Raw genomic sequence first — 27,863 nt, 5'->3', positions numbered from 1 at the left:
CCGGTTGTGTTGGTCTCCTCCACAGCCCAGTCGTACGTTCAGAGCGGCGCGTCGGACCTGGAGGCGCTGCACCTGGCTCTTCAGATCCACGCCGCGGCGCAGGGGTCGGCGGAGCTCAACCGAACGTTCACGTCTTCGGCGAACCGCGACGGGCCCCAAAGTCCCCGCTCGCCTCGCTCTCCGCCGCACCACAGAGTGCCCTCTACCATCGACTCCGGTCAGTGACAGAGAGAACCCCAAGCTCTCTTTACATTTCCCCGTTCGGTACAGATTTAGGGTAGAGGAGTTTGGAGTCGAATCCGGCCGAAAAGAGTAAAAAAAACATTTCAGTGCCAGCGAGTGACGTCGCGATATCAAATGTTTCCTCCTCCTCCGCCGGGTAAACGCGCAGTGAATGCGTAAACGTGTCAAAAGTATATTTATCGTGGTTAGAATGTGATTTTTGGAACTGTTTTTGGCCAATTAACAATATTTAAAAAACTAACTGTTCAGGAACTGTTATCGAAAAGCGGGTATTGTAAAGCGGGTATTGTAAAGCGGGTATTTTAAAGCGGGTTTCCAAAAGCAGGTATCGCAAAGCAGGTATGGTAAAGCGGGTATCGTAAAGTGGGTATCGTAAAGCGGGTTTCGTAAGCGGGTATGGTAAATCAGGTTTAGTAAAGCGGGTGTCGTAAAAAAAGTACTGGTATCGATAATTATCTAACTCGGCTCTAGGTAAGACTGAGATTGGTCCCGTTTAGAGGATGTTTAATATAATGTCAGTGGTTTAAGCAGTAGTAGTATTAGTAGTAATTATAGACGTATCGGTTGTCATAGTAGTTTATTGAAGTCCTGGTTTAGTTTAGTGCCTGGTTGTGGGGAGGCTGGTCTCTCTGAGGGGGGGCGTTGGCGTCCTCGTGTCACTGCGTCACAGTGAAGGGGAAAGTGTCTTTGATAACGTCAGGTCTTTGTCCTCCAGAGTGTCCGACTGCAGAGGAGCTGATGAAGCCCATTCGACCTGAAGACCATTGTCTGAGAGGCTTCAGTCTGCAGCCGCTCAGGTCAGACACCAGTCTGCGGCCGCTCGGGTCGGACACCAGTCTGCGGCCGCTCGGGTCGGACACCAGTCTGCGGCCGCTCGGGTCGGACACCAGTCTGCGGCCGCTCGGGTCGGACACCAGTCTGCGGCCGCTCGGGTCGGACACCAGTCTGCAGACTGGTGTCTGACCCGACTGGTGTCCGACCCGAGCAGCCGCTCGGGTCAGACACCAGTCTGCGGCCGCAGAATAAAGTATAAATAAATAAATATAGTATTATATATTTTTTTCCACTTAAAGGTTGTTTAGATTCTGTTTGAAAAGACATGTTTTAATAAGAAACCAATCAATCTTAATTTGATAAACACAAGTTAAAAAGACTTTAAATCTGAGCCTCTTTTCTTGCAGCTCTTTTGTCATCTCTAAATGCTCGAGTCCCTTTTTTCTGTCTTGGTTTCAGTATTTTGGGACAAACGCCGCCGCCTGAACCCGAGCACTTGCCAGGCGCTTCAGCGGCGTCTCGGCAGATGAATCAGAAGCTGCCTCTTTCTGGATGCACCACAGACGCTGACGTCCTCCCGGCTCCTGAACCGCCCTCGCTCCAGGAGCCAACGTGGAGCCTCCGGGACGAGGTTCACAGCCTCATGCACGACCAGGAATCCACCACAAACACGCCCAAGGGACAGGTCAGTCTGAAGAGTTTGACCTCTGACACGTGGGAGGAGTTTAAAAAGTCTTCTACTCCATTAGTATAAAAAAATGATAATCCAACTTTCCGGACTATAAGTCTTTTTGCATTGTTTTGGCCGGGGTGCGATTCATACTCCGTAGCGACTCCTACTCCAGAGCGACATTATTATTTTCATCCTGACAACCACAAGAGGGCGCTCTAGGCTCTAAGTGACGCAGAAGAAGAATCTGCACTTCCTCTTCCTCTGGAGTTTGTGGAGTTGTTTAGAAGTGACACAGAGGAAGAAGAATTCAATGGATTTAGTGATTTGGGGTAAAACTGATGCTTTGGTAAACTTGTTAGCATGTTCTTTATGCTATAGTGATCTGAATAACTGTTCATATGTTACGTTAACATACCAGACACTTACCACAGTTCTGTCTGTGCCTCATGTAGCTGAAGGTGTTAGCGTTAGCATACGTCATGTAGCTGAAGGTGTTAGCGTTAGCATACGTACACCTATTCACCATGTTCTCTCATCTGTTATTATTTTAAACTGCATTTCAAGATGAAATGTCTGTTTTTGGTCTACATTTCCCCCCAAAAATGTGACTTATATATGTTTCTATCCGAATGTATCGCTTTCACATCTTGTTTTATTTAAAGTGCACTATGTCACTTCTCTTGAGGTGTCATTGCTTTGCCTGAATGATCTGAAAAAGGCGTTTTTATGCTTAGTTACGCAAGTTGCAAACTGATTTGTGTGTTCACATTTTGACCTTCAAGTTCCAACAGTTATTGTCATTTTCTGCTGTTTATTCGTCTGTTATTTAATACAATATGACAGTAAGATGAAGGAAAAACAGACGTTTCTCTCCTCACTTCAGGCGTCCCGTACCGCCGGCCCCTCTGCGCCGCATCAGAAGAGACCCCCCGCTGCTCGGGTCCGGGCCCAAGTCCCAGCACCGGGTACGACCCAGACCAAGTCCACCAAAGCTCCCGCACCTCAGCCTCGCTGCGCCGGGGCTACGGCGGGACCGGAGAGACCCAGGACCCGGCTGGGTAAGCGTGGCGTGACGAGAGGGCACCGGGCCAAGACCCATCTTCCCGTATTTTGGACAGGGTATTTTAAAATGTGGACGGGCGTTTTCGAGTGCAGGGACTGGGCCATTTTATTAATAAAGCTCATAAAAAAATGGAATGTTATCTTTAAATCGGGCCGGGAAAGCATTTGACAATAGTCCGTCATTTCAGTTTACTGTTTACAAGTGAAAATTTGCATGCTGCGATCTGATTGGTCGACGAAATGTGTGCGCTTGGCTCTGATTAGCTGCCTTGCCGCGGTCCGGAGAAGGCCGAAGCTACGCGTTTTTTTGCCTAGTCGGCCCCCGTACCCCCGGACAACATTATCTGGACAGGGTGTTTTCAAATCTTATCTAAAAGCCTGCCTCCAAACCTCTGATGCATTTTGTTTAGGACCGGAAGCGGGACCGGAAGCGGGACCGGAAGCGGGACCGGAAGCGGGGCCGGAGGCGGGGCCGGAGGCGGGGCCGGAGGTGGGACCGGAGGCGGCGGGCAGGGGCCTGGTGGCGTCGGTCCAGTCGTTGGTCTCAGTTCTTCAGCAGCAAATCGACACCAAACGCGAAGAAGCGACAGCGACGACGCAACTCCAGGTAACGCGGATTGTCCCCCGAAAAAAACGGTCGCTCTAGCAACGGTCAACGGTCCAGAGATGATTCTTTTGATTCTTTTTGATTTGCTGCTGTCACCGCTGCTGTCACCGCTGCTGTCACGTTCACTACTTTCACTGTCACTGCCCGGTTGACTTTATCCTGTGGCTTTCAGACGGAGGAGGATCTGAAGGCCGTGCTGCTGGAGAAGGAGAAGCTCATTGAAAAGCTCACGCAGGACGCCGAGGAACTCCAGGCTCTCAAACAGCACAACTTTCTACTGCAAAGCAAGGTCTGCGTTATTGTGCTTTTCAAACGGACACGTCGTGATGTTGGGCGATGTTAGATGACGTTGGGTAACGTTAGGTGATGTTAGGTGACGTCTGTTCACGTCTGTTCACGTCGGTTGACGTCGGTTGACGTCGGTTGACGTTGGGTGACGTCGGGTGACGTTGGGTGACGTCGGGTGACGTTAGGTGACGTTAGGTGACGTTAGGTGACGTTAGGTGACGTTAGTTGATGTTGGGTGACGTTGGGTGACGTCGGGTGACATTGGGTGACATTAGTTGACGTTATGTGACGTTGGGTCACGTTAGTTGACGTTGGGTGACGTTAGTTGACGTTGGGTGACGTTAGTTGACGTTAGTTGACGTTGGGTGACGTTGGGTGACGTTAGTTGACGTCGGGTGACGTAAGGTGACGTTAGGTGACGTTAGGTGACGTTAGGTGACGTTAGGTGACGTTAGGTGACGTTAGTTGACGTTGGGTGACGTTGGGTGACGTTGGGTGACGTCGGGTGACGTTAGTTGACGTTATGTGACGTTGGGTCACGTTAGTTGACGTTGGGTGACGTTAGTTGACGTTGGGTGACGTTAGTTGACGTTGGGTGACGTTGGGTGACGTTGGGTGAAGTTAGGTGACGTTGGGTGACGTTATGTGACGTTGGGTGACGTTAGGTGACGTCTGTTCACGTCGGTTGACGTCGGGTGACGTCGGGTGACGTCAGTTGACGTCAGTTGACGTCGGGTGACATTGGGTGACGTTGGGTGACGTTGACGTTAGTTGACGTTGGGTGACGTTGGTTGATGTTTGGTGACGTTGGGTAACGTTCGTTGATGTTGGGTGACGTTGGGTAGTGATATTAGGTGACGTAAGGTGACGTTAGGTGACGTTAGGTGACGTTAGGTGACGTTAGTTGACGTTGGGTGACGTTGGGTGACGTCGGGTGACGTTGGGCGACGTCGGGTGACGTTGGGCGACGCTAGTTGACGTTATGTGACGTTGGGTCACGTTAGTTGACGTTGGGTGACGTTAGTTGACGTTGGGTGATGTTAGTTGACGTTGGGTGACGTTGGGTGACGTTGGGTGAAGTTAGGTGACGTTGGGTGTCGTTGGGTGACGTTGGGTGTCGTTGGGTGACGTTGGGTGTCGTTGGTTGACGTTGGGTGTCGTTGGTTGATGTTTGGTGACCTTGGGTGACCTTGGGTAACGTTAGTTGATGTTGGGTAACGTTAGTTGATGTTGGGTGACGTTGGGTAACGTTCGTTGATGTTGGGTGACGTTGGGTAGTGATGTTAGGTGACGTAAGGTGACGTAAGGTGACGTTAGGTGACGTTGGGTGACGTTGGGTGACGTTGGGTGACGTTAGGTGACGTTAGGTGACGTCTGGTGACGTTGGGTGACTTTAGGTGACGTTGGGTGACTTTAGGTGACGTTGGGTGACGTTGGGTGACGTTAGGTGACGTTGGGTGACTTTAGGTGACGTTGGGTAAAGTTAGGTGATGTTAGTTGGCGTTAAATCCCGGCGGTTCGAGTGACGCGGCGAGTGTGTATTTTTGCGTGTCAGTTGCGCAGCGCAGAGGAGGATCTTCAGAAGAACAGACTGACCGATGCCACGGACACCAAAAGTCATGAGAAACTTCAACAGATCGACAAAGAGCTCAAGGAACAGGAGACGCTCATTCAGGGATATCAACAGGTTTGTGAGTGTTCGCCTGCTGCAGCGGGATAACGGATTTATCCATCAATATTTCATAAACGCTACATTTATTTATTTATTCACCTTTATTTATCCATGTCATGTGTCCCGTGGTCATGTGCCCCGTGGTCATGTGCCCCGTGGTCATGTGCCCCGTGGTCATGTGCCCCGTGGTCATGTGCCTCGTGGTCATGTGCCTCGTGGTCATGTGCCTCGTGGTCATGTGCCCCGTGGGCATGTTTCTTGTGGTCATGTGTCCCGTGGTCATGTGCCCCGTGGTCATGTGCCCCGTGGTCATGTGCCCCGGGGTCATGTGCCCCGTGGGCATGTTTCTTGTGGTCATGTGTCCCGTGGTCATGTGCCCCGTGGTCATGTGCCCCGTGGTCATGTGCCCCGTGGTCATGTGCCCCGGGGTCATGTGCCCCGTGGTCATGTGCCCCGTGGTCATGTGCCCCGGGGTCATGTGCCCCGTGGGCATGTTTCTTGTGGTCATGTGCCCCGTGGTCATGTGCCTCGTGGTCATGTGCCCCGTGGTCATGTGCCTCGTGGTCATGTGTCCCGTGGTCATGTGCCTCGTGGTCATGTGCCCCGTGGTCATGTGCCTCGTGGTCATGTGTCCCGTGGTCATGTGCCTCGTGGTCATGTGCCCCGTGGGCATGTGTCTTTTTGTTTTCAGGAGAACGAGCGCTTGTACCTGCAGATGAAGGCTCAGCAGGCGAGGAGCAAAGCCAATGAGGAGGTCATGTTTAAGGAGAACCAGAGGCTGCTCAGCGAGTTGGGGTTCACCAGGTCAGAGCGTTCAGAACCATCATTCGGTCCGGATCCGGACCAGGGTCCGCCATTTGGTGATGGCTGATTTAAAGGGTCAAATATATTGTGTTTCTCTTGTGATTCGTGCAGAGAGCAGCTGAATAAAGCTCAGAGGCCCGTGTCAAACCTGTGCACCCTGAACCACAGCCAGAGAATCACACAACTGTGCACCCACATCAGTGCCCTTCAGGTGGGTCAAACGCCACGTCCACATCAGTGCCCTTCAGTTGGGTCAAACGCCACGTCCACATCAGTGCCCTTCAGTTGGGTCAAACGCCACGTTCACATCAGTGCCCTTCAGGTGGGTCAAACGCCACGCCCACATCAATGCCCTTCAGGTGGGTCAAACGCCACGCCCACATCAGTGCCCTTCAGGTGGGTCAAACGCCACGTCCACATCAGTGCCCTTCAGGTGGGTCAAACGTCACGTCCACATCAGTGCCCTTCAGTTGGGTCAAACGCCACGTCCACATCAGTGCCCTTCAGTTGGGTCAAACGCCACGTCCACATCAGTGCCCTTCAGGTGGGTCAAACGCCACGTTCACATCAGTGCCCTTCAGGTGGGTCAAACGCCACGTCCACATCAGTGCCCTTCAGGTGGGTCAAACGCCACGCCCACATCAGTGCCCTTCAGGTGGGTCAAACGCCACGTCCACATCAGTGCCCTTCAGGTGGGTCAAACGTCACGTCCACATCAGTGCCCTTCAGTTGGGTCAAACGCCACGTCCACATCAGTGCCCTTCAGGTGGGTCAAACGCCACGTCCACATCAGTGCCCTTCAGTTGGGTCAAACGCCACGTCCACATCATTGCCCTTCAGGTGGGTCAAACGCCACGCCCACATCAGTGCCCTTCAGGTGGGTCAAACGCCACGTTCACATCAGTGCCCTTCAGGTGGGTCAAACGCCACGTCCACATCAATGCCCTTCAGGTGGGTCAAACGCCACGCCCACATCAGTGCCCTTCAGGTGGGTCAAACGCCACGCCCACATCAGTGCCCTTCAGGTGGGTCAAACGCCACGCCCACATCAGTGCCCTTCAGGTGGGTCAAACGCCACGTCCCCATAAAAAAGGCAAAATATTCATTTTTAGAGACATTTTCAGTCCGATCTAGTTTACAGAAACATTTAGAGGGATTTTAGATGTTCTGTTTTGTTTTGTAGTTTGTGTCAACAATATGAACAAAGACATTAAACTGTATCTGTCGTTTTATCTTCTCTGGGCTGAGTAAGCCCCGCCTAGTGGGCGGGACCGCCTGATATAATAACTCTTTGTTTAGTTTAAAAATATCAGCAGGTGTTTACCATTTTAGTTGCATTTACTTTTCCCCACAATTAAAGCTGCAAAATAAACAATAAAATAAACATGCATTGTTTCTGTGAGCGGCTTGCATCTCCACAAACCTGACTCGTACTTGGCTATGTTGTATTAGAATGAAACGTGTTTTTGTTTTCTGTTTGGACAGAGGAGCGAGGAGAGGCAGAAGAACGAGATCCACCGTCTGAGGATGGAGAAGGAGGCTCTGGAGGTCGACCTGCACCTCCTGAGGGACCAGGGGGACCAGGACCGGGACAAGGACAAGGACCGGAATCAGACCAGCGACCAGGACCGGGACCAGATTCAGGAGCACACAGCTGGGACTGGTAACTCTAACATAAAAAGTGTTTATTTATTTAGATATAATTAGAGTTAAAATTTGAATATTATGCATCTCGTCTCATGATTTAAAATGATTCAAAAAGAGACAGAATTGTTGCTCTTCCAAACAAGGAAATAAAGTGAGATTTCTGCTCTTTTTTTGGTTCAGTCACGTTTCCCGGGGCAACACAGAGAAAAGCAAGACTATTCTGTGCGCCGTGTGCGATGATGTGTTGTGCGTCTAGAGCGTGCGCCGTGTGCGATGACGATGTGTTGTGCGTCGAGAGCGTGCGCCGTGTGATGATGATGTGTTGTGCGTCCAAAGCGTGCGCCTTGTGATGATGTGTTGTGCGTCCAGAGCGTGCGCCGTGTGCGATGACGATGTGTTGTGCGTCGAGAGCGTGCGCCGTGTGATGATGATGTGTTGTGCGTCCAGAGCGTGCGCCGTGTGATGATGATGTGTTGTGCGTCCAGAGCGTGCGCCGTGTGCGATGACGATGTGTTGTGCGTCCAGAGCCTGCGCCGTGTGATGATGATGTGTCGTGCGTCCAGAGCCTACGCCGTGTGATGACGATGTGTTGTGCGTCCAGAGCGTGCGCCGTGTGATGATGATGATGTGTTGTGCGTCTAGAGCGTGCGCCGTGTGCGATGATGATGTGTTCTGCGTCTAGAGCGTGCGCCGTGTGCGATGATGATGTGTTGTGCATCCAGAGCGTGCGCCGTGTGTGATGATGATGTGTCGTGCGTCCAGAGCCTACGCCGTGTGATGACGATGTGTTGTGCGTCCAGAGCATGCGCCGTGTGATGATGATGTGTTGTGCGTCCAGAGCGTGCGCCGTGTGATGATGATGATGTGTTGTGCGTCTAGAGCGTGCGCCGTGTGCGATGATGATGTGTTCTGCGTCTAGAGCGTGCGCCGTGTGCGATGATGATGTGTTGTGCGTCTAGAGCGTGCGCCGTGTGCGATGATGATGTGTTGTGCATCCAGAGCGTGCGCCGTGTGTGATGATGATGTGTTGTGTGTCTAGAGCGTGCGCCGTGTGCGATGATGATGTGTTGTGCATCCAGAGCGTGCGCCGTGTGCGATGATGATGTGTTGTGCGTCCAGAGCGTGCGCGCTGTGTGTCATGATGATGATGTGTTGTGCGTCCAGAGCGTGCGCCGTGTGCGATGATGATGTGTTGTGCATCCAGAGCGTGCGCCGTGTGCGATGTGTTGTGCGTCCAGAGCGTGCGCGCTGTGTGTCATGATGATGATGTGTTGTGCGTCCAGAGCGTGCGCCGTGTGCGATGTGTTGTGCGTCCAGAGCGTGCGTAGTGTGTGATGATGATGTGTTGTGCATCCAGAGCGTTTGCCGTGTGCGATGATGTGTTGTGCGTCTAGAGCGTGCGCCGTGTGCGATGATGATGTGTTGTGCGTCTAGAGTGTGCGCCGTGTGTGAAGACGATGTGTTTTGCGTCCAGAGCGTGCGCCGTGTGTGATGACGGTGTGTTGTGCGTCCAGAGCGTGCGCCGTGTGCGATGATGATGTGTTGTACGTCCAGAGCGTGCGCCGTGTGTGATGATGATGTGTTGTGCGTCCAGAGCGTGCGCCGTGTGTGATGATGATGTGTTGTACGTCCAGAGCGTGCGCCGTGTGTGATGATGATGTGTTGTGCGTCCAGAGCGTGCGCCGTGTGCGATGATGATGTGTTGTGCGTCCAGAGCCTGCGCCGTGTGCGATGATGATGTGTTGTGCGTCCAGAGCGTGCGCGCTGTGTGTCATGATGATGATGTGTTGTGCGTCTAGAGCGTGCGCCGTGTGTGAAGACGATGTGTTGTGTGTCCAGAGCGTGCGCCGTGTGTGATGACGATGTGTTGTGCGTCCAGAGCGTGCGCCGTGTGTGATGATGATGTGTTGTGTGTCCAGAGCGTGCGCCGTGTGTGATGATGATGTGTTGTGCGTCCAGAGCCTGCGCCGTGTGTGATGATGATGTGTTGTACGTCCAGAGCGTGCGCCGTGTGTGATGATGATGTGTTGTACGTCCAGAGCCTGCGCCGTGTGCGATGATGATGTGTTGTGCATCCAGAGCGTGCGCCGTGTGTGATGATGATGTGTTGTGCGTCTAGAGCGTGCGCCGTGTGCGATGATGATGTGTTGTGCATCCAGAGCGTGCGCCGTGTGCGATGATGATGTGTTGTGCGTCCAGAGCGTGCGCGCTGTGTGTCATGATGATGATGTGTTGTGCGTCCAGAGCGTGCGCCGTGTGCGATGATGATGTGTTGTGTGTCCAGAGCGTGCGCCGTTTGTGAAGACGATGTGTTGTGTGTCCAGAGCGTGCGCCGTGTGTGATGACGATGTGTTGTGCGTCCAGAGCGTGCGCCGTGTGTGATGATGATGTGTTGTACGTCCAGAGCGTGCGCCGTGTGCGATGATGATGTGTTGTACGTCCAGAGCGTGCGCCGTGTGTGATGATGATGTGTTGTGCGCCCAGAGCGTGCGCCGTGTGCGATGATGATGTGTTGTGCGTCCAGAGCGTGCGCCATGTGCAATGATGATGTGTTGTGCGTCCAGAGCGTGCGCCGTGTGCGATGATGATGTGTTGTGCGTCCAGAGCGTGCGCCGTGTGTGATGATGATGTGTTGTGCGTCCAGAGCGTGCGCCGTGTGCGATGATGATGTGTTGTGCGTCCTGAGCGTGCGCCGTGTGTGATGATGATGTGTTGTGCGTCCAGAGAGTGCGCCGTGTGCGATGAAGCAGAAGCACCTGGAGGAAGTGTCCGAGCTGAAGAACAGGCTGAAATGGTTCGCCGAAAACCAGGAACTGTTGGATCGAGACGCCGGGCGACTCAGAGCGGCCACAGAGGAAACACTACGACTCAAAGAACAGGTCAGAAAGTAAACGCGTTCAATTCATGATTAAAGCAAGACTAACCAAGGGCTAATCCAGGACTAAACCAGGTCTAAACAGGACAATAAAGGTGTTATGACCCCGAAGAGAGGTTTAACATATTTAAACGGAGACGAAGACAAGTTTAAACAAGTTTATTACGTTTTCACCAAAAATAAATGCCAAATTTCAAACCCCCGTGCCCTAAAAATCACCCCAAAGTTATAAAAAGAAAGGTGGACCTGGTGGGCCAGCCAAACAGAAATAAAATAGGAGCGACACCGGGCCAGCCCCGTATAGGGCCGTCGAAGCCGGTGCCGACACGTCTACCTAAAGCACAAAAATAAGGACACACCAAACCCCCCTATCTAGCCCCAAACAAAAGCGAAAATGGGACTACCGGTCCCACCAGGCCAAACAAAACAGGCTAGTGCTATTGCTAGTGAGAGCCAGCTGGGAGCAGGCGAGCCGAGTGCGTCTACGAAGCGGGACCGTAGCGGGATGGGCGGAGCCGAGCTGAGAGAGAGCGAGATGAGCCCATCCGGTCTCCATTTAAAGGCTCCAGGGCGCGCACCCGCGGCCGGGAGCCAATCTAATCAAAAAACTAAACAGATCATTAGACAAAAACTGAACAGACAAAATATTATTATAACCAATAGGGAGGAAAAGTGCCCAAACCTAACAAAAGGGTCTAAACCAGGACTAACCAAGGGCTAAATCTAGGACTAAACCAGGATTAAACCAAGACTAAACCAGGACTAAAACAGGTCTAAGCCAGGTCTAAACCAGGACTAAATCTAGGACTAAACCAGGTTCTAAACCAGGACTAACGAAGGGCTAAATTCAGGACAGTAATGGATCCAAACCGGGACAATAACGGGTCTAAACCGGGACAATAACGGGTCCAAACCGGGACAATAACGGGTCCAAACCGGGACAATAACGGGTCAAAACCAGGACTAACCCACCTCTGATAGATCCTGATCACTGCAGACGAGGAACACTCCACAAAAGCCGCGCTCGTTTGTAAATCACAACTTGTCAAAAAGAAAGCTCAAATCCTTGAGGACTAAATGTTCACTCACCGCGGCTCTCTCCTCCACTAACGCGAGCCACACATTGATCGATACCCGGATCATCTTTACTGTAGACATACATGGAAGATAACGTTCCCTTGATGCATTTTTCAGGTTGAGAAGTTGAAGATGGAGGTGACAAACCGGAACGGTGAGCAGCAGAAGAAAACCAGATCGTCATCTGCAGACGCCAAGAGGATCCAACACCTGGAGAGACAGGTCCTAACACTCTTACTGTGGAAAGCATACGACTTTTACCCTCTCAGGTTTTTATGATTAATCGAAAAATCTGTTGAAAATGACAGGAAGTGACATCACACCAGGGACACTCCAGTCAAAGTTTATGCAGAATTTACACAAAGAAACTACTTTTTTGACTAACCCTATTAAACAAAATAAAGTTGCTTGTATATTTTTATTTTTGTATTTGTTATTGAGTTTTTGCCCTGTGGTTGTCGGGTAATTTCCTTGTATTACAAACAGGAAGTTAAATTATAAACCATAAACCATTAAGTATTACTCCTTGGCAGACTGAGCATTTGTCCCGTCTAATCACGATCAGTTCAACTGCTCAAATACGTATTTCCCTCTGCTGCCAGTAGATGGCGCCCTCTCGTCAGTTCAGGCTTGGAAGTCTTTGGGATTTTTCAAACTTTCATTTTTCTTAATATGAAAGGCCAAATTAAAGGCACTCCAAATTATTTTTAAAGGACAATAAGGCTAGAAATAATGCATAATATTTGTCCTTCAAAAGCTGATTCTGCATTAGAACCAGAAGAAGAATCACAAAAAACAGAATTCACAAACATAGGCTCTTAACAACATAAACATAGGCTCTTGACAACATAAACATAGGCTCTTGACAACATAAACATAGGCTCTTAACAACATAAACATAGGCTCTTGACAACATAAACATAGGCTCTTGACAACATAAACATAGGCTCTTGACAACATAAACTAGGCTCTTAACAACATAAAGTAGGCTCTTGACAACATAAACATAGGCTCTTGACAACATAAACTAGGCTCTTGACAACATAAACATAGGCTCTTGACAACATAAACATAGGCTCTTAACAACATAAAGTAGGCTCTTGACAACATAAACATAGGCTCTTGACAACATAAACTAGGCTCTTGACAACATAAACATAGGCTCTTGACAACATAAACATAGGCTCTTGACAACATAAACATAGGCTCTTAACAACATAAACATAGGCTCTTGACAACATAAACATAGGCTCTTGACAACATAAACTAGGCTCTTAACAACATAAAGTAGGCTCTTGACAACATAAACATAGGCTCTTGACAACATAAACATAGGCTCTTGACAACATAAACATAGGCTCTTGACAACATAAACATAGGCTCTTAACAACATAAAGTAGGCTCTTGACAACATAAACATAGGCTCTTGACAACATAAACTAGGCTCTTAACAACATAAAGTAGGCTCTTGACAACACAAACATAGGCTCTTGACAACATAAACTAGGCTCTTGACAACATAAACATAGGCTCTTGACAACATAAACATAGGCTCTTGACAACATAAACATAGGCTCTTAACAACATAAACTAGGCTCTTGACAACATAAACATAGGCTCTTGACAACATAAACATAGGCTCTTGACAACATAAACTAGGCTCTTGACAACATAAACATAGGCTCTTGACAACATAAACATAGGCTCTTGACCACATAAACATAGGCTCTTGACAACATAAACATAGGCTCTTGACAACATAAACTAGGCTCTTAACAACAAAGTAGGCTCTTGACAACATAAACATAGGCTCTTGACAACATAAACTAGGCTCTTGACAACATAAACATAGGCTCTTGACAACATAAACATAGGCTCTTGACAACATAAACATAGGCTCTTGACAACATAAACATAGGCTCTTGACAACATAAACTAGGCTCTTGACAACATAAAGTAGGCTCTTGACAACATAAACATAGGCTCTTGACAACATAAACTAGGCTCTTGACAACATAAACATAGGCTCTTGACAACATAAACATAGGCTCTTGACAACATAAACATAGGCTCTTGACAACATAAACTAGGCTCTTGACAACATAAACATAGGCTCTTGACAACATAAACATAGGCTCTTGACAACATAAACATAGGCTCTTGACAACATAAACATAGGCTCTTGACAACATAAACTAGGCTCTTGACAACATAAACATAGGCTCTTGACAACATAAACATAGGCTCTTGACAACATAAACTAGGCTCTTGACAACATAAACATAGGCTCTTGACAACATAAACATAGGCTCTTGACAACATAAACATAGGCTCTTGACAACATAAACTATGGGCTTTTTGTAATGAATGACATTGTTTTACATCCACATAAAGTCTTTACTCTTCTCAGGTGAAGGAGCTGGAGCAGGTCTTACGCAGCAGGAACCCAAACTCTCTCCCCGCCCTGATCTTGGCGGCGGCCAGTGCCCGGGACCCGACGTCTGACCCGAGCCGCGTCGCCGCCCTGCTGGAGAGACGGGTCCAGAGGCTGGAGGCGGAGCTGGAGGCCCGCGACGACGAGGCCAAGCGCAGCCTCCGAGCGCTGGAGCAGCAGTTTCAGGCCATCAGGGTGCGGCCAAATGCACAAAACGGCGTCAACGTGCTTAGCTAGCTTGTTTGCTAACCCTAACCCACGGGGAGATAAAGGACACTTCAGCTCAACACGCTCAACAACATCACGGAGTCTGCAGCTGCAGTGTTCCTGTTGTTTATCTGGTTTACTTCATTTTATTGAGGTACAACTAAATATATATAGCTGTGTTTGTGGCTTCTACAGTGTATTTGTTATCAGACTCTGCACAGCTCTGTCACAGTTTAACTGTGTTCTGAGCTCTTACGGGAGAAAACATCTTTACCAAAAACGTTTGTTAGTTATTTCCTACAATTATATAGGGATCTAAATAGTCATGAATATCGATTACGGTGACCGAGTAATCTTAACATCCTTATATCGTACATAACTTTGCTAATGACGACCTTTTTAAACCGCTGTTAGTTCAGTCGCAGTGAATCTTCCAGTCGCAGCGTCGAAGAGCCTATTGTCATTGTGGACCGGCGTATCTGTGCGTCCGTAGATGCGTTACGAGCAGCGGATCTGCGAGTTGGAGCAGCAGCTGGAGCAGAAGCGTCTGAGCAAGCCGGGTCCAGAGCCGGATCCGGCCCGCGGTCCAGGTCCGGTCCCGGTCCAGAGTCTGAGCGAGGAGCTGGAGAGAGAGAGGGACGCTCACCGACAGAAGGAAGCGGCGCTGCAAAACCAGCTCGACGCACTGCAGCAGCAGATGAAACGCAAGGTCAGTGGTAAACGTGGAGCGTCCGTGGAGCGTTCGTGGAGACTTTGTACAAACAGGACGGAACCAGAATTAAACTAGGACTAGACTAGTACCAACAGGACTAGACTAGTACCAACAGGACTAAACTAGGACTAGACTAGTATCAACAGGACTGAACAAGACTAAACTAGGACTAGACTAGTACCAACAGGACTAAACTAGGACTAGACTAGTACCAACAGGACTTAACCAGACTAAACTAGTCTTAGACTAGTACCAGCAGGTCCAGGCTGCGAAATAGACGGGGGCCCGCATGCAGTTGAATCTCCGGCGGGCCCGCGGTTTGAAATAGGAGGGGATCAAGATTTAACTAGTAATTTGGCGATATTCGGGGCATTTTCATCGCTTAAGTTTCGTTTTGACAGACATGCCCACTTTGCATGTCTTCTCGCTTCTCATTGGCCGAGCGGTCTCCGTGATCTAATATCGATGAAAGCGGGCATCTGATTGGCCGCTGCGTTTGTGTTGCGTTCACGTGTCCTCGGAAATGCCCGGTCTAATTTTCGGGGCAATGTATATATGTTAGTAGTTTATTTTGTAGGACGTGATTTCATATATTCCACAAGATCTCCTTGTGTCAAATGCTGTAAACAGTATTTATTTTATATCTAAGAAACATTATTATATTGAATTAAACAGTTTTATATGATTCAGTATTTGTTCCCTTCATATCAAATAACAGATACAAGTATTTAAATTGTTTTACATGCTAATAACCAGGTTTAAAACAACACATTTATCTTGTTCTTATGACGCCGCGATGCCGCGCGCGCTTGTGGACCCTGAAATTGCTTGGGGGCCCCTAACTTTGAAAATCTATTTCTCAGCCTGGGGACTGAACCAGAGTAAACTAGTACCAGCAGGACTGAACCAGACCAAACTAGTACCAGCAGGACTGAACCAGAGTAAACTAGTACCAGCAGGACTGAACCAGACTAAACTAGTACCAGAAGGACTGAACCAGACCAAACTAGTACCAGAAGGACTGAACCAGAGTAAACTAGTACCAGCAGGACTGAACCAGACCAAACTAGTACCAGAAGGACTGAACCAGACCAAACTAGTACCAGAAGGACTGAACCAGACCAAACTAGTACCAGCAGGACTGAACCAGACCAAACTAGTACCAGAAGGACTGAACCAGACCAAACTAGTACCAGCAGGACTGAACCAGACCAAACTAGTACCAGAAGGACTGAACCAGAGTAAACTAGTACCAGCAGGACTGAACCAGACCAAACTAGTACCAGAAGGACTGAACCAGACTAAACTAGTACCAGAAGGACTGAACCAGAGTAAACTAGTACCAGCAGGACTGAACCAGACCAAACTAGTACCAGCAGGACTGAACCAGACCAAACTAGTACCAGAAGGACTGAACCAGACCAAACTAGTACCAGCAGGACTGAACCAGACCAAACTAGTACCAGAAGGACTGAACCAGACCAAACTAGTACCAGAAGGACTGAACCAGACCAAACTAGTATGAACCAGACCAAACTAGTACCAGCAGGACTGAACCAGACCAAACTAGTACCAGAAGGACTGAACCAGACCAAACTAGTACCAGCAGGACTGAACCAGACCAAACTAGTACCAGAAGGACTGAACCAGACTAAACTAGTACCAGAAGGACTGAACCAGACTAAACTAGTACCAGAAGGACTGAACCAGACTAAACTAGTACCAGAAGGACTGAACCAGACCAAACTAGTACCAGCAGGACTGAACCAGACCAAACTAGTACCAGAAGGACTGAACCAGACTAAACTAGTACCAGCAGGACTGAACCAGACTAAACTAGTACCAGCAGGACTGAACCAGACCAAACTAGTACCAGAAGGACTGAACCAGACTAAACTAGTACCAGAAGGACTGAACCAGACTAAACTAGTACCAGAAGGACTGAACCAGACTAAACTAGTACCAGCAGGACTGAACCAGACCAAACTAGTACCAGAAGGACTGAACCAGACTAAACTAGTACCAGAAGGACTGAACCAGACTAAACTAGTACCAGAAGGACTGAACCAGACTAAACTAGTACCAGAAGGACTGAACCAGACCAAACTAGTACCAGCAGGACTGAACCAGACCAAACTAGTACCAGCAGGACTGAACCAGACCAAACTAGTACCAGAAGGACTGAACCAGACCAAACTAGTACCAGAAGGACTGAACCAGACTAAACTAGTACCAGAAGGACTGAACCAGACTAAACTAGTACCAGAAGGACTGAACCAGACTAAACTAGTACCAGAAGGACTGAACCAGACCAAACTAGTACCAGCAGGACTGAACCAGACCAAACTAGTACCAGAAGGACTGAACCAGACTAAACTAGTACCAGCAGGACTGAACCAGACTAAACTAGTACCAGCAGGACTGAACCAGACTAAACTAGTACCAGCAGGACTGAACCAGACTAAACTAGTACTTCAAACTGACCGCTGTGGTTCCAGGCTCACGTCAGCTCCGGCCGTCACCAGCTCCAGACGGAGGCGGCGCTCGGACTCCGGATCGAGCGCCTGAACCAGGAGCTCTCCACCAAGTCCCGGACCATCCAGGACCTGACCAGGGTCGTGGACCGCCTGCAGAGGGAGAGGCGGGGCACGCTGCCGGCGCCCGTCCCGAGAGCAGAGGGCCGGGCTGCGGAGGCCAGGCGGCAGGCTCCGCCCGGCAAACCCGCCCCCGAGTCGTGCCGGACCACGGAAACGTTCCCCGCTCTGAGCGCGTGTGACAAAACATACCAGCCCACAGAGTTCACAGGTGAGACGTGACCTTTAAGCCTTCTTCACACACACGGCTGCGACCTCCAGAGAAAAGAGTACTACGCAGACTAAAAAGTAGTTTCAGGCTCAGGGAGTCGTGCAGTGTTGACTTGTGGGTCGCGTGAACGTTGGATATTTTACCCAAATCCCTACTAACCCTACTGTAGAGCATAATTTAGACCCAGACTTTCCCCTCGTTCTCCATTTAAACCAACGAAGTTCACGCTGGACCAGAAGTGCCAATCATGTGTACAACTAATAAGGTCAAAAGGGCTGCAACAATTGTATTTTGTTCTTTCCCCTTTTCTTTTCTTTTAAATTAGTTCAGTGCATATTAATCAACGTTTTTCAGCAACAGCTTCAACATAAACCTTCCAGAGTTTGCGCTAAAGCTTATGTTAATCCGTTCATCCTGAGGCAGGTTAAAAACCTGTAAACATTATAAGACATTAAAGATTAAACCTGATACACAGAGACACAATTAGTCCACAAATCTGAGATCATTTACAATAACTCTAATCTGATTCTGAAATACTTAAACTGGTCAAATCTGCACAGAAACCTCTTCACAGCAGGGGGCACCAGCCTAAATCTAGATCATTTGACTTGTTTTTGTTTTTGTTTTTAGAAAAGCTTTTGAGGAACAAGAAACTGAACGGGGAGTTGTGGGCAAAAATGACAAAAGTTTCCTTGAAATATGTAAATCTGAATCAGAAAAGTATTATAAAGTATTTCACTCTGTCGTTTCTTGTGTTTCGTGCATGTCTGTGTTTTGTGCGTTCTGTACATTTATGTCTGTGTTTTGTGCGTTCTGTACATTTATGTCTGTTTTGTGCGTTCTGTACAGTGCATCGAAACATTTGAAGCCGATGGTCACAAACTGTGGTCAAAACGGTGTATTTTACAAAAGCTACGGCGTCAATTAATAGAAAAACGTTATTGATCCACAAAAGGAAATGCCTCTGACACAATAGCTCATAAATACTATAAAAGGTTGTCTTAAATGTGACAAAATTTGAATGATAAAAGTAGGGGAAAAGCATTCAAAATAGTGGCTGAATTGTTGCTTTTGAGCACAGCAACTTGCAAATATAGAGCTTAAAACGTGACAGTGGATTTGTAAGTAAGCCATTGTTTGCACTCATAATAAAAGAGTACAGAGAGGTAAACGCCACGTCACATTCTCTCATTCATTTACTCAGGAAATGCGGCCTCGGAATGACTGAAATACAATGACAAAAGTATTTAAGAAATGTGAAATTAGAAGCTTGGGAAAGACCAGCTCAAGGATAAGTTAAAGAAGTTGTATATGATCAGTGTAAAGTACGTGACGCTTGTGAAAAGTATCGAAAACAAGGCTGATAGTCAATACTAAATGTCGTATACTGAAAATAAATACTCAAAAACGCAGATACAAAAATAGTATTTTGATTTTGTGTTGAAAATTACATTGTAACGTTTATGAAATATTTATTATTTCATAACTAGTCAAAAGTACTCAAAAAAAGACAGAGGTGTTTTCAGTAAATAAGTTGTTAAAGTTACTCATTTCAGCCCCAGTAATAAAAAGAACAAAGACAACAATAATGCTCTTTAATTCTTCTTCTTTTGATAAATAAAATGCATTAGAAATATATTGAAACAATTCTGTACATTTATGTCTGTGTTTTGTGCGTTCTGTACGTTTATGTCTGTGTTTTGTGCGTTCTGTACGTTTATGTCTGTGTTTTGTGCGTTCTGTACATTTATGTCTGTGTTTTGTGCGTTCTGTACATTTATGTCTGTGTTTTGTGCGTTCTGTACATTTATGTCTGTGTTTTGTGCGTTCTGTACATTTATGTCTGTGTTTTGTGCGTTCTGTACATTTATGTTTGTGTTTTGTGCGTTTGGCGCGCGCAGACAGCCACATCTCGGAGGTGCAGCAGGAGAATGCGGCCCTGAACCTCAAACTGCAGCGGCTTCAGTCGGACTCTGCGCAAGAACGAGACGAGCTGAGGACGACGCTGACGCAAACGCTGGAGCAGATCCACAGGTTTAGATCGCATCTCATCCTGCTCCTCACGCTTTGTCAGTCAGTCAGGCTTTTACAGACGCGCCAGCGGCTTTTATCGACATGCAGGCGGCTTATTATCGAAGCGCGGGCGGCTTTTATTATAGAAGCGCGGGCGGCTTTTATTATAGAAGCGCGGGCGGCTTTTATTATAGAAGCGCGGGCGGCTTTTATTATCGACGCGCCGGCGGCTTTTACCATCGATGCTTTTACTGATGCTGTTGTGACACAAAACTGTACAAATCAGTCACTAGGGAGAGGAACCTCTTTTAAAACTCATGAGGTAAATCCTACAATATTTCGAGTTGTATTCTGCTTGATTCCTGCACATTTGAGTTCATCCTGTTTTTGTTCTACGACTGGGCCTCAACTCCTCAGAAAATCCCCGTTCTCATCAACCCCCTATCCCCACCCACGTCCCTGTGCTCGGCCGCGACACATTGTTACGCCGCGTGGAACCGTTTCGGCGATTCAAAAAGGCGTAAAAAAGATTGAACGTCTGTGTGTGCGTTTCAGGCTGAAGGAGGAGCACGCGCTGCAGCTGTCCTCGGCCCAGGCCCAGAGTCTCCGGGACCAGGCCCAGCTCCGCTCCACCTTCGCCCTCCAACACTCGGGGTCCGCGGTGGCACAACTGTCCAATCAGCTCCAGGCCCAGCAGGTACCGCCCACGCTCGGTCGCCACATATTTACCTCGTATCGAGGAGGACAGAGGAGGAGGAGGACAGAGGAGGAGGAGGACAGAGGAGGAGGAGGACAGAGGAGGAGGAGGACAGAGGAGGAGGAGGAGGAGGAGGGCCGAGGAGGAGGGCCGAGGAGGAGGAGGAGGGCCGAGGAGGAGGAGGAGGGCCGAGGAGGAGGAGGAGGACCGAGGAGGAGGAGTAGTAGGAGGAGGAGGGCAGAGGAGGAGGAGTAGTAGGAGGAGGAGGGCAGAGGAGGAGGAGGAGGGCCGAGGAGGAGGAGGAGGACCGAGGAGGAGTAGTAGGAGGAGGAGGGCAGAGGAGGAGGAGGAGGGCAGAGGAGGAGGAGGGCAGAGGAGGAGGAGGAGGGCAGAGGAGGAGGAGGAGGGCAGAGGAGGAGGAGGAGGGCAGAGGAGGAGGGTTGTTGACCCGCTGTGTGTCCAGGTCCTGGTGCAGCAGCTCCAGGAGCAGCTGGAGGAGGCTCAGGGCTGGAGACAAGCGTTGAACGTGAGCCGGGGCAGAGAGGAGGTACTGCAGGCCCAGGTGAGGAGGGACCGACTTTCTGACTTTATTTACTGTATTTGTACCTGTTGTACATATACATTATAGTTTTACACCGATCGAGCAGGTATTTGTGGAGAAAACTTTGAAAAATCTGTTGAAAATGACAAGAAGTGACATCACACCAGGGACACTCATACAGGAAGTGACATCACACCAGGGACACTCATACAGGAAGTGACATCACACCAGGGACACTCATACAGGAAGTGACATCACACCAGGGACACTCATACAGGAAGTGACGTCACACCAGGGACACTCATACAGGAAGTGACATCACACCAGGGACACTCATACAGGAAGTGACATCACACCAGGGACACTCATACAGGAAGTGACATCACACCAGGGACACTCATACAGGAAGTGACATCACACCAGGGACACTCATACAGGAAGTGACATCACACCAGGGACTCTCATACAGGAAGTGACATCACTCCAGGGACTCTCATACAGGAAGTGACATCACTCCAGTCAAAGTTTATGCAGAATTTACACAATTTTTTTTTTTTTTGACTCTCTAAACATTAATTCAACAAAATAAAGTTGCGCTCATATATTTTTATTAGGGCTGGGCAAGTTACCGCGTTATTATCGCGTTAATTTATTATCGCAATCAATTATTTTAACGCGTATTAACGCAGGTCGGATTCCCCTGGTCCGCACCAGTTCTAAAGCCTCGTACAAACCGCTGCGGCCGAATCGCGCTCGACGCAGAATTTGAGCGCGTGTCCATTAGAAAGACAAACGCACCGGACGCTCGTTCTCGACGCCCCGGACTCATGTCCGTAGAAAACACTCTGCAGCAGACGTGCGTCTGAGTCGTCCTGCACATGCTCAGTGGAGGAGTTGTGCTGTGTTGCTTTTCTCGTGGTGTAAATGGAGTTTAATGTTGGACCATGGCTTTGGTTTATTAACTTTACAAAGTCAGCTGCTATAGGCGCCAACCAAGGCAACCCGCCGGGGGCCCGCGTGAGCAGGTCCCGCCGGGGGCCCGCGTGAGCAGGTCCCGCCGGGGGCCGTAGCTGGGGAGATCCGCGAGAAGGGCCCGGCGCGCGTCTTTATCATCTGAAAACGTGAATAATCTGGTGCTTTAGCAACTGGCTTAGTGCAGAGGAATAAAAAAACACCCAGTTTTAGGAATCTACAAACTTGTCTGGTTCTTTTCAATGCCCCGGCAGTGGCAATAAGCTTTAGTTTTGTGTTTGATGACGTTGTTTAAGTTAAAATATACACAATGTATTTATTTGTATTTAACTGGCTAAGTGTTTGTTTGCACAACTAATATTATGGCGCTTTAGTGTCAAGTTCTAAGAATGTACAAACTGTAGTGAAGTGTTTTCTGGTTTAGGGACATTTGGTACTAGACTGGTTCTGCTGCTCCTAAAATGTGTTGTGAGTGTCTAATGTTTAATGAGATTACAATGTTTCTGACGTTCCCTCTGAAGTGGCCTGTTCATCTTTAATGATTGTGGCTCAGGATTTTGTGGCAAGTGAATACTTAATATTTTATTTAACTACTACTGAATAAAAATGCTGATGCACTTTACACTTCTTTTGAATTCATTTAGAATTTTTCACGTAAAAATGCGATTAATCGTGATTAATCAGGGAAATAATGCGATTAATCGCGATTAAAAATTGTAATCGTTGCCCAGCCCTAATTTTTATATGTCAAAAAACAAGCTGACATTAGATGAGTTTTGGCCCAGTGTTTGCTGGGTAATTTCCTGTGAAGTGAAATTATAAACCTTAAAAATGTGCTCTTCTGCGATCACAACATTTTTATAGATTTTTTGCAATATTCAAAACATTTGGATCTTAACCTGTTCCCATCCGCCTCTTTGGCCCTGTGCACACTGGTTGGACCCAAATGGCATTGCTCATTAAAAGAGGATCTTACGTTCCACATGCAAGTGTGATGCATCATTAGAAAGCTTAGTCCTTCTAGTTTCATGTGCACATGAACACTGTCAGGGCTTCAGAACTTACACTACAGAAGCCCAAACATAAACAAAACATCGTTTTTTTAGTCTCGCCTGAATATTGTCAATTTGTAATGGTCCTGAGCATGACATACTTCATTGTGTGCATATGCTGTTCACTGTACATGATGTTTATCTTGTTGACAACAACTGTGTAAAGTTTCAGATCTCTAGGAACAGGCATTTTGGTGCTGTTGACCTTTTTGTATCAAAAAGTATATTCGGAACAAGTGATCCAAATATGTGCCAACTGTGCCAAACTGTTTTATTACAATTTTAGTTCCTCTATGATCATAAAACATACATTTGGATGTTTTGTAGGCCACTAATAACTATTATAACTGCTAAAAACAATGTATGTGAAAATGTGTAAACATGAGTTTACCCATGAATTTCCCATATAGAGGTTAAAAAAAAATATATATATATATATATAATATTTTTGTTTTATTTTTGTATTGGTATAATAATACATATATCTAACAAAATGTGCGTCCAAAAAGCTAATAAAATCAGAAAACGTGATGCGTAAAATCTAGTCGCCTCCTGCCCAAAAATCTGGCTCTTTACAGCCTTTACGCACGAGGATACAGATGATTCTGTGTGAATAAACACTAAGTCCCACCCACTTTTCTAAAGCTATTCTTATTGGCTAGAATAATATGTCAAAGTCTGCTACGTCACCGCTAGCATTAGCTAAGGGCTAAAAACAAGATGCATGCGCGCGTCGGAAGCAGCGCTTTTTTTTTTGCGGCGGCTGTAAAAAACAAACCCGTGGACAGAAAAAATGGTGGATGGTCTCATTCTGTAGGTAACAGTCTGAAAAAAAGATCGATGCCAAACACCATCTTATAAGTCAAACAGGTCATTTGTTATGGACGGAGAAATGTGCCGGACGAGCCTTCATCCTGAATATCATCAGAGGAGAAAACTTTGTTTACTTGACAATATCTCGAAATCGGAAAACTTCAGGAAAAATACAAGTGGATATTGTTTTTCTATGGATCCTTATGGACAGACTGAGCAGAAGAATGTACAGACTTAAAGCCGTTTCGTCCGTCATAAACAGCAAACAGGACATGCGTTTGTAAAAGTTGAGACTTTCTCACAAACTATTGGCAATTGCTTCTTGGGGCATATTTTTCAATGTGAATCAATGACATATTCATTTTGTTGGAAAATAAGCTTTAAAATGATGTATGTAATGTAATGTATGGCTTGCTGGTATTGACCACGGAAATAAGAGTGATGTTTGAGATATGGAAAATGCGCGCCGGCGCGCAGGTGGGTGGTATCAGGTTAACTGGATTTTATTTCAACGCGTCGCCCGGCCTGTAGGGGGCGCTTGAACGCACTCAGGGGAACTTCATCTCGTTTGAATGGAAACGATAGAGCTGTGTGTGTGGGGTCCTCCACCTGCTCCAGACCTCCGCAAACATGTTCTGAAAGGCACGAGGTTCTTCTATTGGTTTTTCATGTTTAAAAACGTGGAATAAAAGCGCTGTGTGGCTTTATTTTGAAAGCAGCTCCTGCACTGAAAAAACTTTTTATGCCAATGTTTAATAAACTACTCAAAAACTAAATGAAAGATCTAAAATCCTCTTTATACATGTTTTAAGTCTGACACAAAATGAAGCCGACTCTATTCATTTTTCACATTTATACGTCCCACAATTTTCTTTATAAACTCTTCTTTTTTAAACTGAACAAAAATCGTGTTTAACATCAACTTTAAACATAAGGAAAAAAATTGTTGTTTTTTTCACCTGCAGCGTCTGAAAAATGTCATATATAGAGTCAAAATATCACAAAAAATGAAAGGATTTAGGTTGTCGTTAGCGTATCGTTTCTATTAAACACTGATTTTCTGGACTATATGTGGCACCAGCAAAAAAACACATAATAGAGAAGAAAAAACATAAGTCGCATTTTTGGGGGAAATTTATTTTGATAAACTCCAAGACCAAGAACAGACATTTTATCTTTTACACAATTTAAAATAATAAGAGATTAGAGATCATGGTGAATAGGTGTACGTATGCTAACGCTAACACCTTCAGCTACATGAGGTACAGACAGAACTGTGGTAAGTGTCTGGTATGTTAACGTAACATATGAACAGTTATTCAGATAACTATAGCATAAAGAACATGCTAACAAGTTTACCAAAGCATCAGTTTTACCCCAAATCACTAAATCCATTGAATTCTTCTTCCTCTGTGTCACTTCTAAACAACTCCACAAACTCCAGAGGAGGTGCAGATTCTTCTTCTGCGTCGCTTAGAGCCTAGAGCGCCCTCTTGTGGTTGCCGGTGTGAAAATGACAAATAATATCACATAAGTCGCTCTGGAGTAGAGTCGCACCCCAAAACTATGAAAAAAGGTGCGACTTGTAGTCCAGAAAATACGGTACATTTAAATGACCATCACAGATTGACAAAAGTGTTGATGTAGTTTTATGTTCATGTTTGCGCTGCAGCTGTCTCGGTGTCTGGAGGAGCTGAAGGAGGCGGGGGAGGAGCTGAAGGAGGCGGGGGAGGAGCTGAAGGAGGCGCGGGACTGTCAGAGTCCTGAGGTGAAGCTGCTCTGGAGTCTGGAGAGGAAAGTCCTGAACATGGAGACGAGACAACAGCAGCGCCACAGAGACCTGCAGCAGGTTTGGACGTGTTCAGATAAATGCACTCTCTCTCTCTGCGCCTCTGCACGTTTAAGAAAGATTATTTTTGTCAAAGCATCAAAATGCAGCTGATCAGTTACATATGTTTATCTGTGTAATGTTATGTGAATGTTCAGCTCAATCGTTTATTACGTTTACTGCAAACGGGAAAAGTATTCTGGACCTTTTGACTAAAATACAACTAAAATGATGCATCTTTCCCTCCTCTGACCCCGCCCCCTCTAAACCTCCCCTCTGACCCTACCCTCAAAACCACCCCTTCTTGCCCCGCCCTTCTAAACCACTCCTTCTTGTCACGCCCCTCTAAACCACTCCTTCTTGTCACGCCCCTCTAAACCACCCGTTCTCGCCCCGCCCTTCTCACTCTGCCCCTCTAAACCTTCTCGCCCCTCCCCTTCTCGCCCCTCCCCTTCTCGCCCCGCCCCTTCTTGCCCCTGCCCTTCTCACCACTCCCCTTCTCGCCCCTGCCCTTCTCGCTCCTCCCCTTCTCGCCCCGCCCCTTTCCGTGGCAGTTGCAGGCGATCGGTGCAGCTCTGCCGGGGGGCGTGGCCCTGCAGGTGGAGCTGGAGAAGTGGAAGTGTTTGGCTCAGAACAAAAGCCGTGAGCTGGAGCGCTTCAGGCTGGAGCTGGACTCCATCCTGGACATCATCCGACACCTGCAGAAACAAGGCGTGGTCCTGCCGGGCCCCGGGCCGCTCCAGACCGCGTTACACACCACGTGAACACAAACATGGAGGACCGCTTTACACACCACGTGAACACAAACACGGAGGACCGCTTTACACACCACGTGAACACAAACACGGAGGACCGCTTTACACACCACGTGAACACAAACACGGAGGACCGCTTTACACTCCACGTGAACACAAACATGGAGGACCGCTTTACACACCACGTGAACACAAACATGGAGGACCGCTTTACACTCCACGTGAACACAAACACGGAGGACCGCTTTACACACCACGTGAACACAAACATGGAGGACCGCTTTACACTCCACGTGAACACAAACATGGAGGACCGCTTTACACACCACGTGAACACAAACATGCAGGCTGAACATCACAACTCTTTCACTCCATCTCGACATGTACGTGATGAAGCTCCTCTGTGTTGTTAAAGCCCCTTCACATCACCAGACTCATTCTAACTATTTTTTTACTTCATTTTTAGTAGGTTTTTTTAGCCTGATTTCAAACGGATTCCCTCCTCAGTCAAGTTATTATAATTAAATCATTCTTTTCTGACGAGACTGGACCAGATTTATTTGGCTTTTTCGTGAGTAAGATCCAGGACACTTTTGGCTGGTTCAGATTTATATGTTTTTACTGGACTCTGATCAGTTGAAATGTTTTACATAATTACAGGCTAAAGAGTCTGTTCCTTTTATATCCCGGAGGCATCTTTGTTCCACGTGTTGTGAAATGACAGAAACGTGCGCTGAAAGTTTGACTTTGTAGTTTTTAAAAAGATGTGAAGCCTGAAAGATGCTGCAGGGAACACGTTCACCACTAGGTGTCAGTAAATACGTGTCGTTGACGTGGCAGTGGAACTAAAACTGATTATTTTCTCAGGATCTGAACAAACTTGTGAATGTAAATCATTTTGTACACGTTTGTTTTGTTATTTGATATTTTATTTAGTTTATTGCCACAAAATTGTTCAGTAAATGTCTTAAATTCGACATATTTTACTCGTATTTATCTCATTATGACAAACACATTATACTGTTACTAAACATTTCCCCCAGTTATAAGTATTTCCCGATTCTGTTGCTTTTAGCTGGTATTTATATTGATATTTATATTGATATTTAGCTGATATTTGTGTTGATATTTATGTTCATATTTAGCTGATGTATATGTTGTAGTTCAGTGTAATTAAACTTTCTTTAATGCATCTCATTAGTCTCTGTTCCGGGAATAAATTTCTCATTCATTTTTGCCAGAGAGATTTAGAAAAAATCAAATATTAAGAGTTAAATAACATAATAAATAAATAAATATGAAAAACTAATCA

At 47.2% G+C, this 27,863-nt stretch overlaps 1 protein-coding gene across 1 annotated transcript in view; it reads left to right on the top strand.

Moving 5' to 3' along the window:
* Positions 1 to 27,439, top strand: part of cep162 (centrosomal protein 162) — a 42,323-nt gene extending 14,884 nt beyond the window's left edge. Inside the window, exons 9-28 of the mRNA XM_072461528.1 lie at positions 26 to 217; positions 959 to 1,040; positions 1,477 to 1,702; positions 2,574 to 2,748; positions 3,163 to 3,359; positions 3,532 to 3,648; positions 5,203 to 5,334; positions 6,011 to 6,123; positions 6,235 to 6,334; positions 7,609 to 7,786; positions 10,495 to 10,649; positions 11,840 to 11,944; positions 14,133 to 14,351; positions 14,857 to 15,072; positions 17,574 to 17,880; positions 19,782 to 19,914; positions 20,449 to 20,590; positions 21,054 to 21,152; positions 25,683 to 25,817; positions 26,351 to 27,439. Of these exons, the coding sequence (XP_072317629.1) occupies positions 26 to 217; positions 959 to 1,040; positions 1,477 to 1,702; positions 2,574 to 2,748; positions 3,163 to 3,359; positions 3,532 to 3,648; positions 5,203 to 5,334; positions 6,011 to 6,123; positions 6,235 to 6,334; positions 7,609 to 7,786; positions 10,495 to 10,649; positions 11,840 to 11,944; positions 14,133 to 14,351; positions 14,857 to 15,072; positions 17,574 to 17,880; positions 19,782 to 19,914; positions 20,449 to 20,590; positions 21,054 to 21,152; positions 25,683 to 25,817; positions 26,351 to 26,560 (3,233 nt within the window). The 3' untranslated portion in view covers positions 26,561 to 27,439. The remainder of the gene's footprint in view (positions 1 to 25; positions 218 to 958; positions 1,041 to 1,476; positions 1,703 to 2,573; positions 2,749 to 3,162; positions 3,360 to 3,531; positions 3,649 to 5,202; positions 5,335 to 6,010; positions 6,124 to 6,234; positions 6,335 to 7,608; positions 7,787 to 10,494; positions 10,650 to 11,839; positions 11,945 to 14,132; positions 14,352 to 14,856; positions 15,073 to 17,573; positions 17,881 to 19,781; positions 19,915 to 20,448; positions 20,591 to 21,053; positions 21,153 to 25,682; positions 25,818 to 26,350) is intronic.
* The last annotated feature ends 424 nt before the right edge of the window (positions 27,440 to 27,863 follow it).

The sequence above is a fragment of the Eucyclogobius newberryi genome, unplaced genomic scaffold (assembly GCF_026437365.1).
Source record: "Eucyclogobius newberryi isolate DKJ021-1_F unplaced genomic scaffold, fEucNew1.0.hap1 SCAF_3, whole genome shotgun sequence".
In the NCBI taxonomy this organism is placed as follows: Eukaryota; Metazoa; Chordata; class Actinopteri; order Gobiiformes; family Gobiidae; genus Eucyclogobius; species Eucyclogobius newberryi.
Note: the sequence above shows the minus strand (reverse complement) of the source record. Positions and strands in the feature narration are given on the sequence as shown.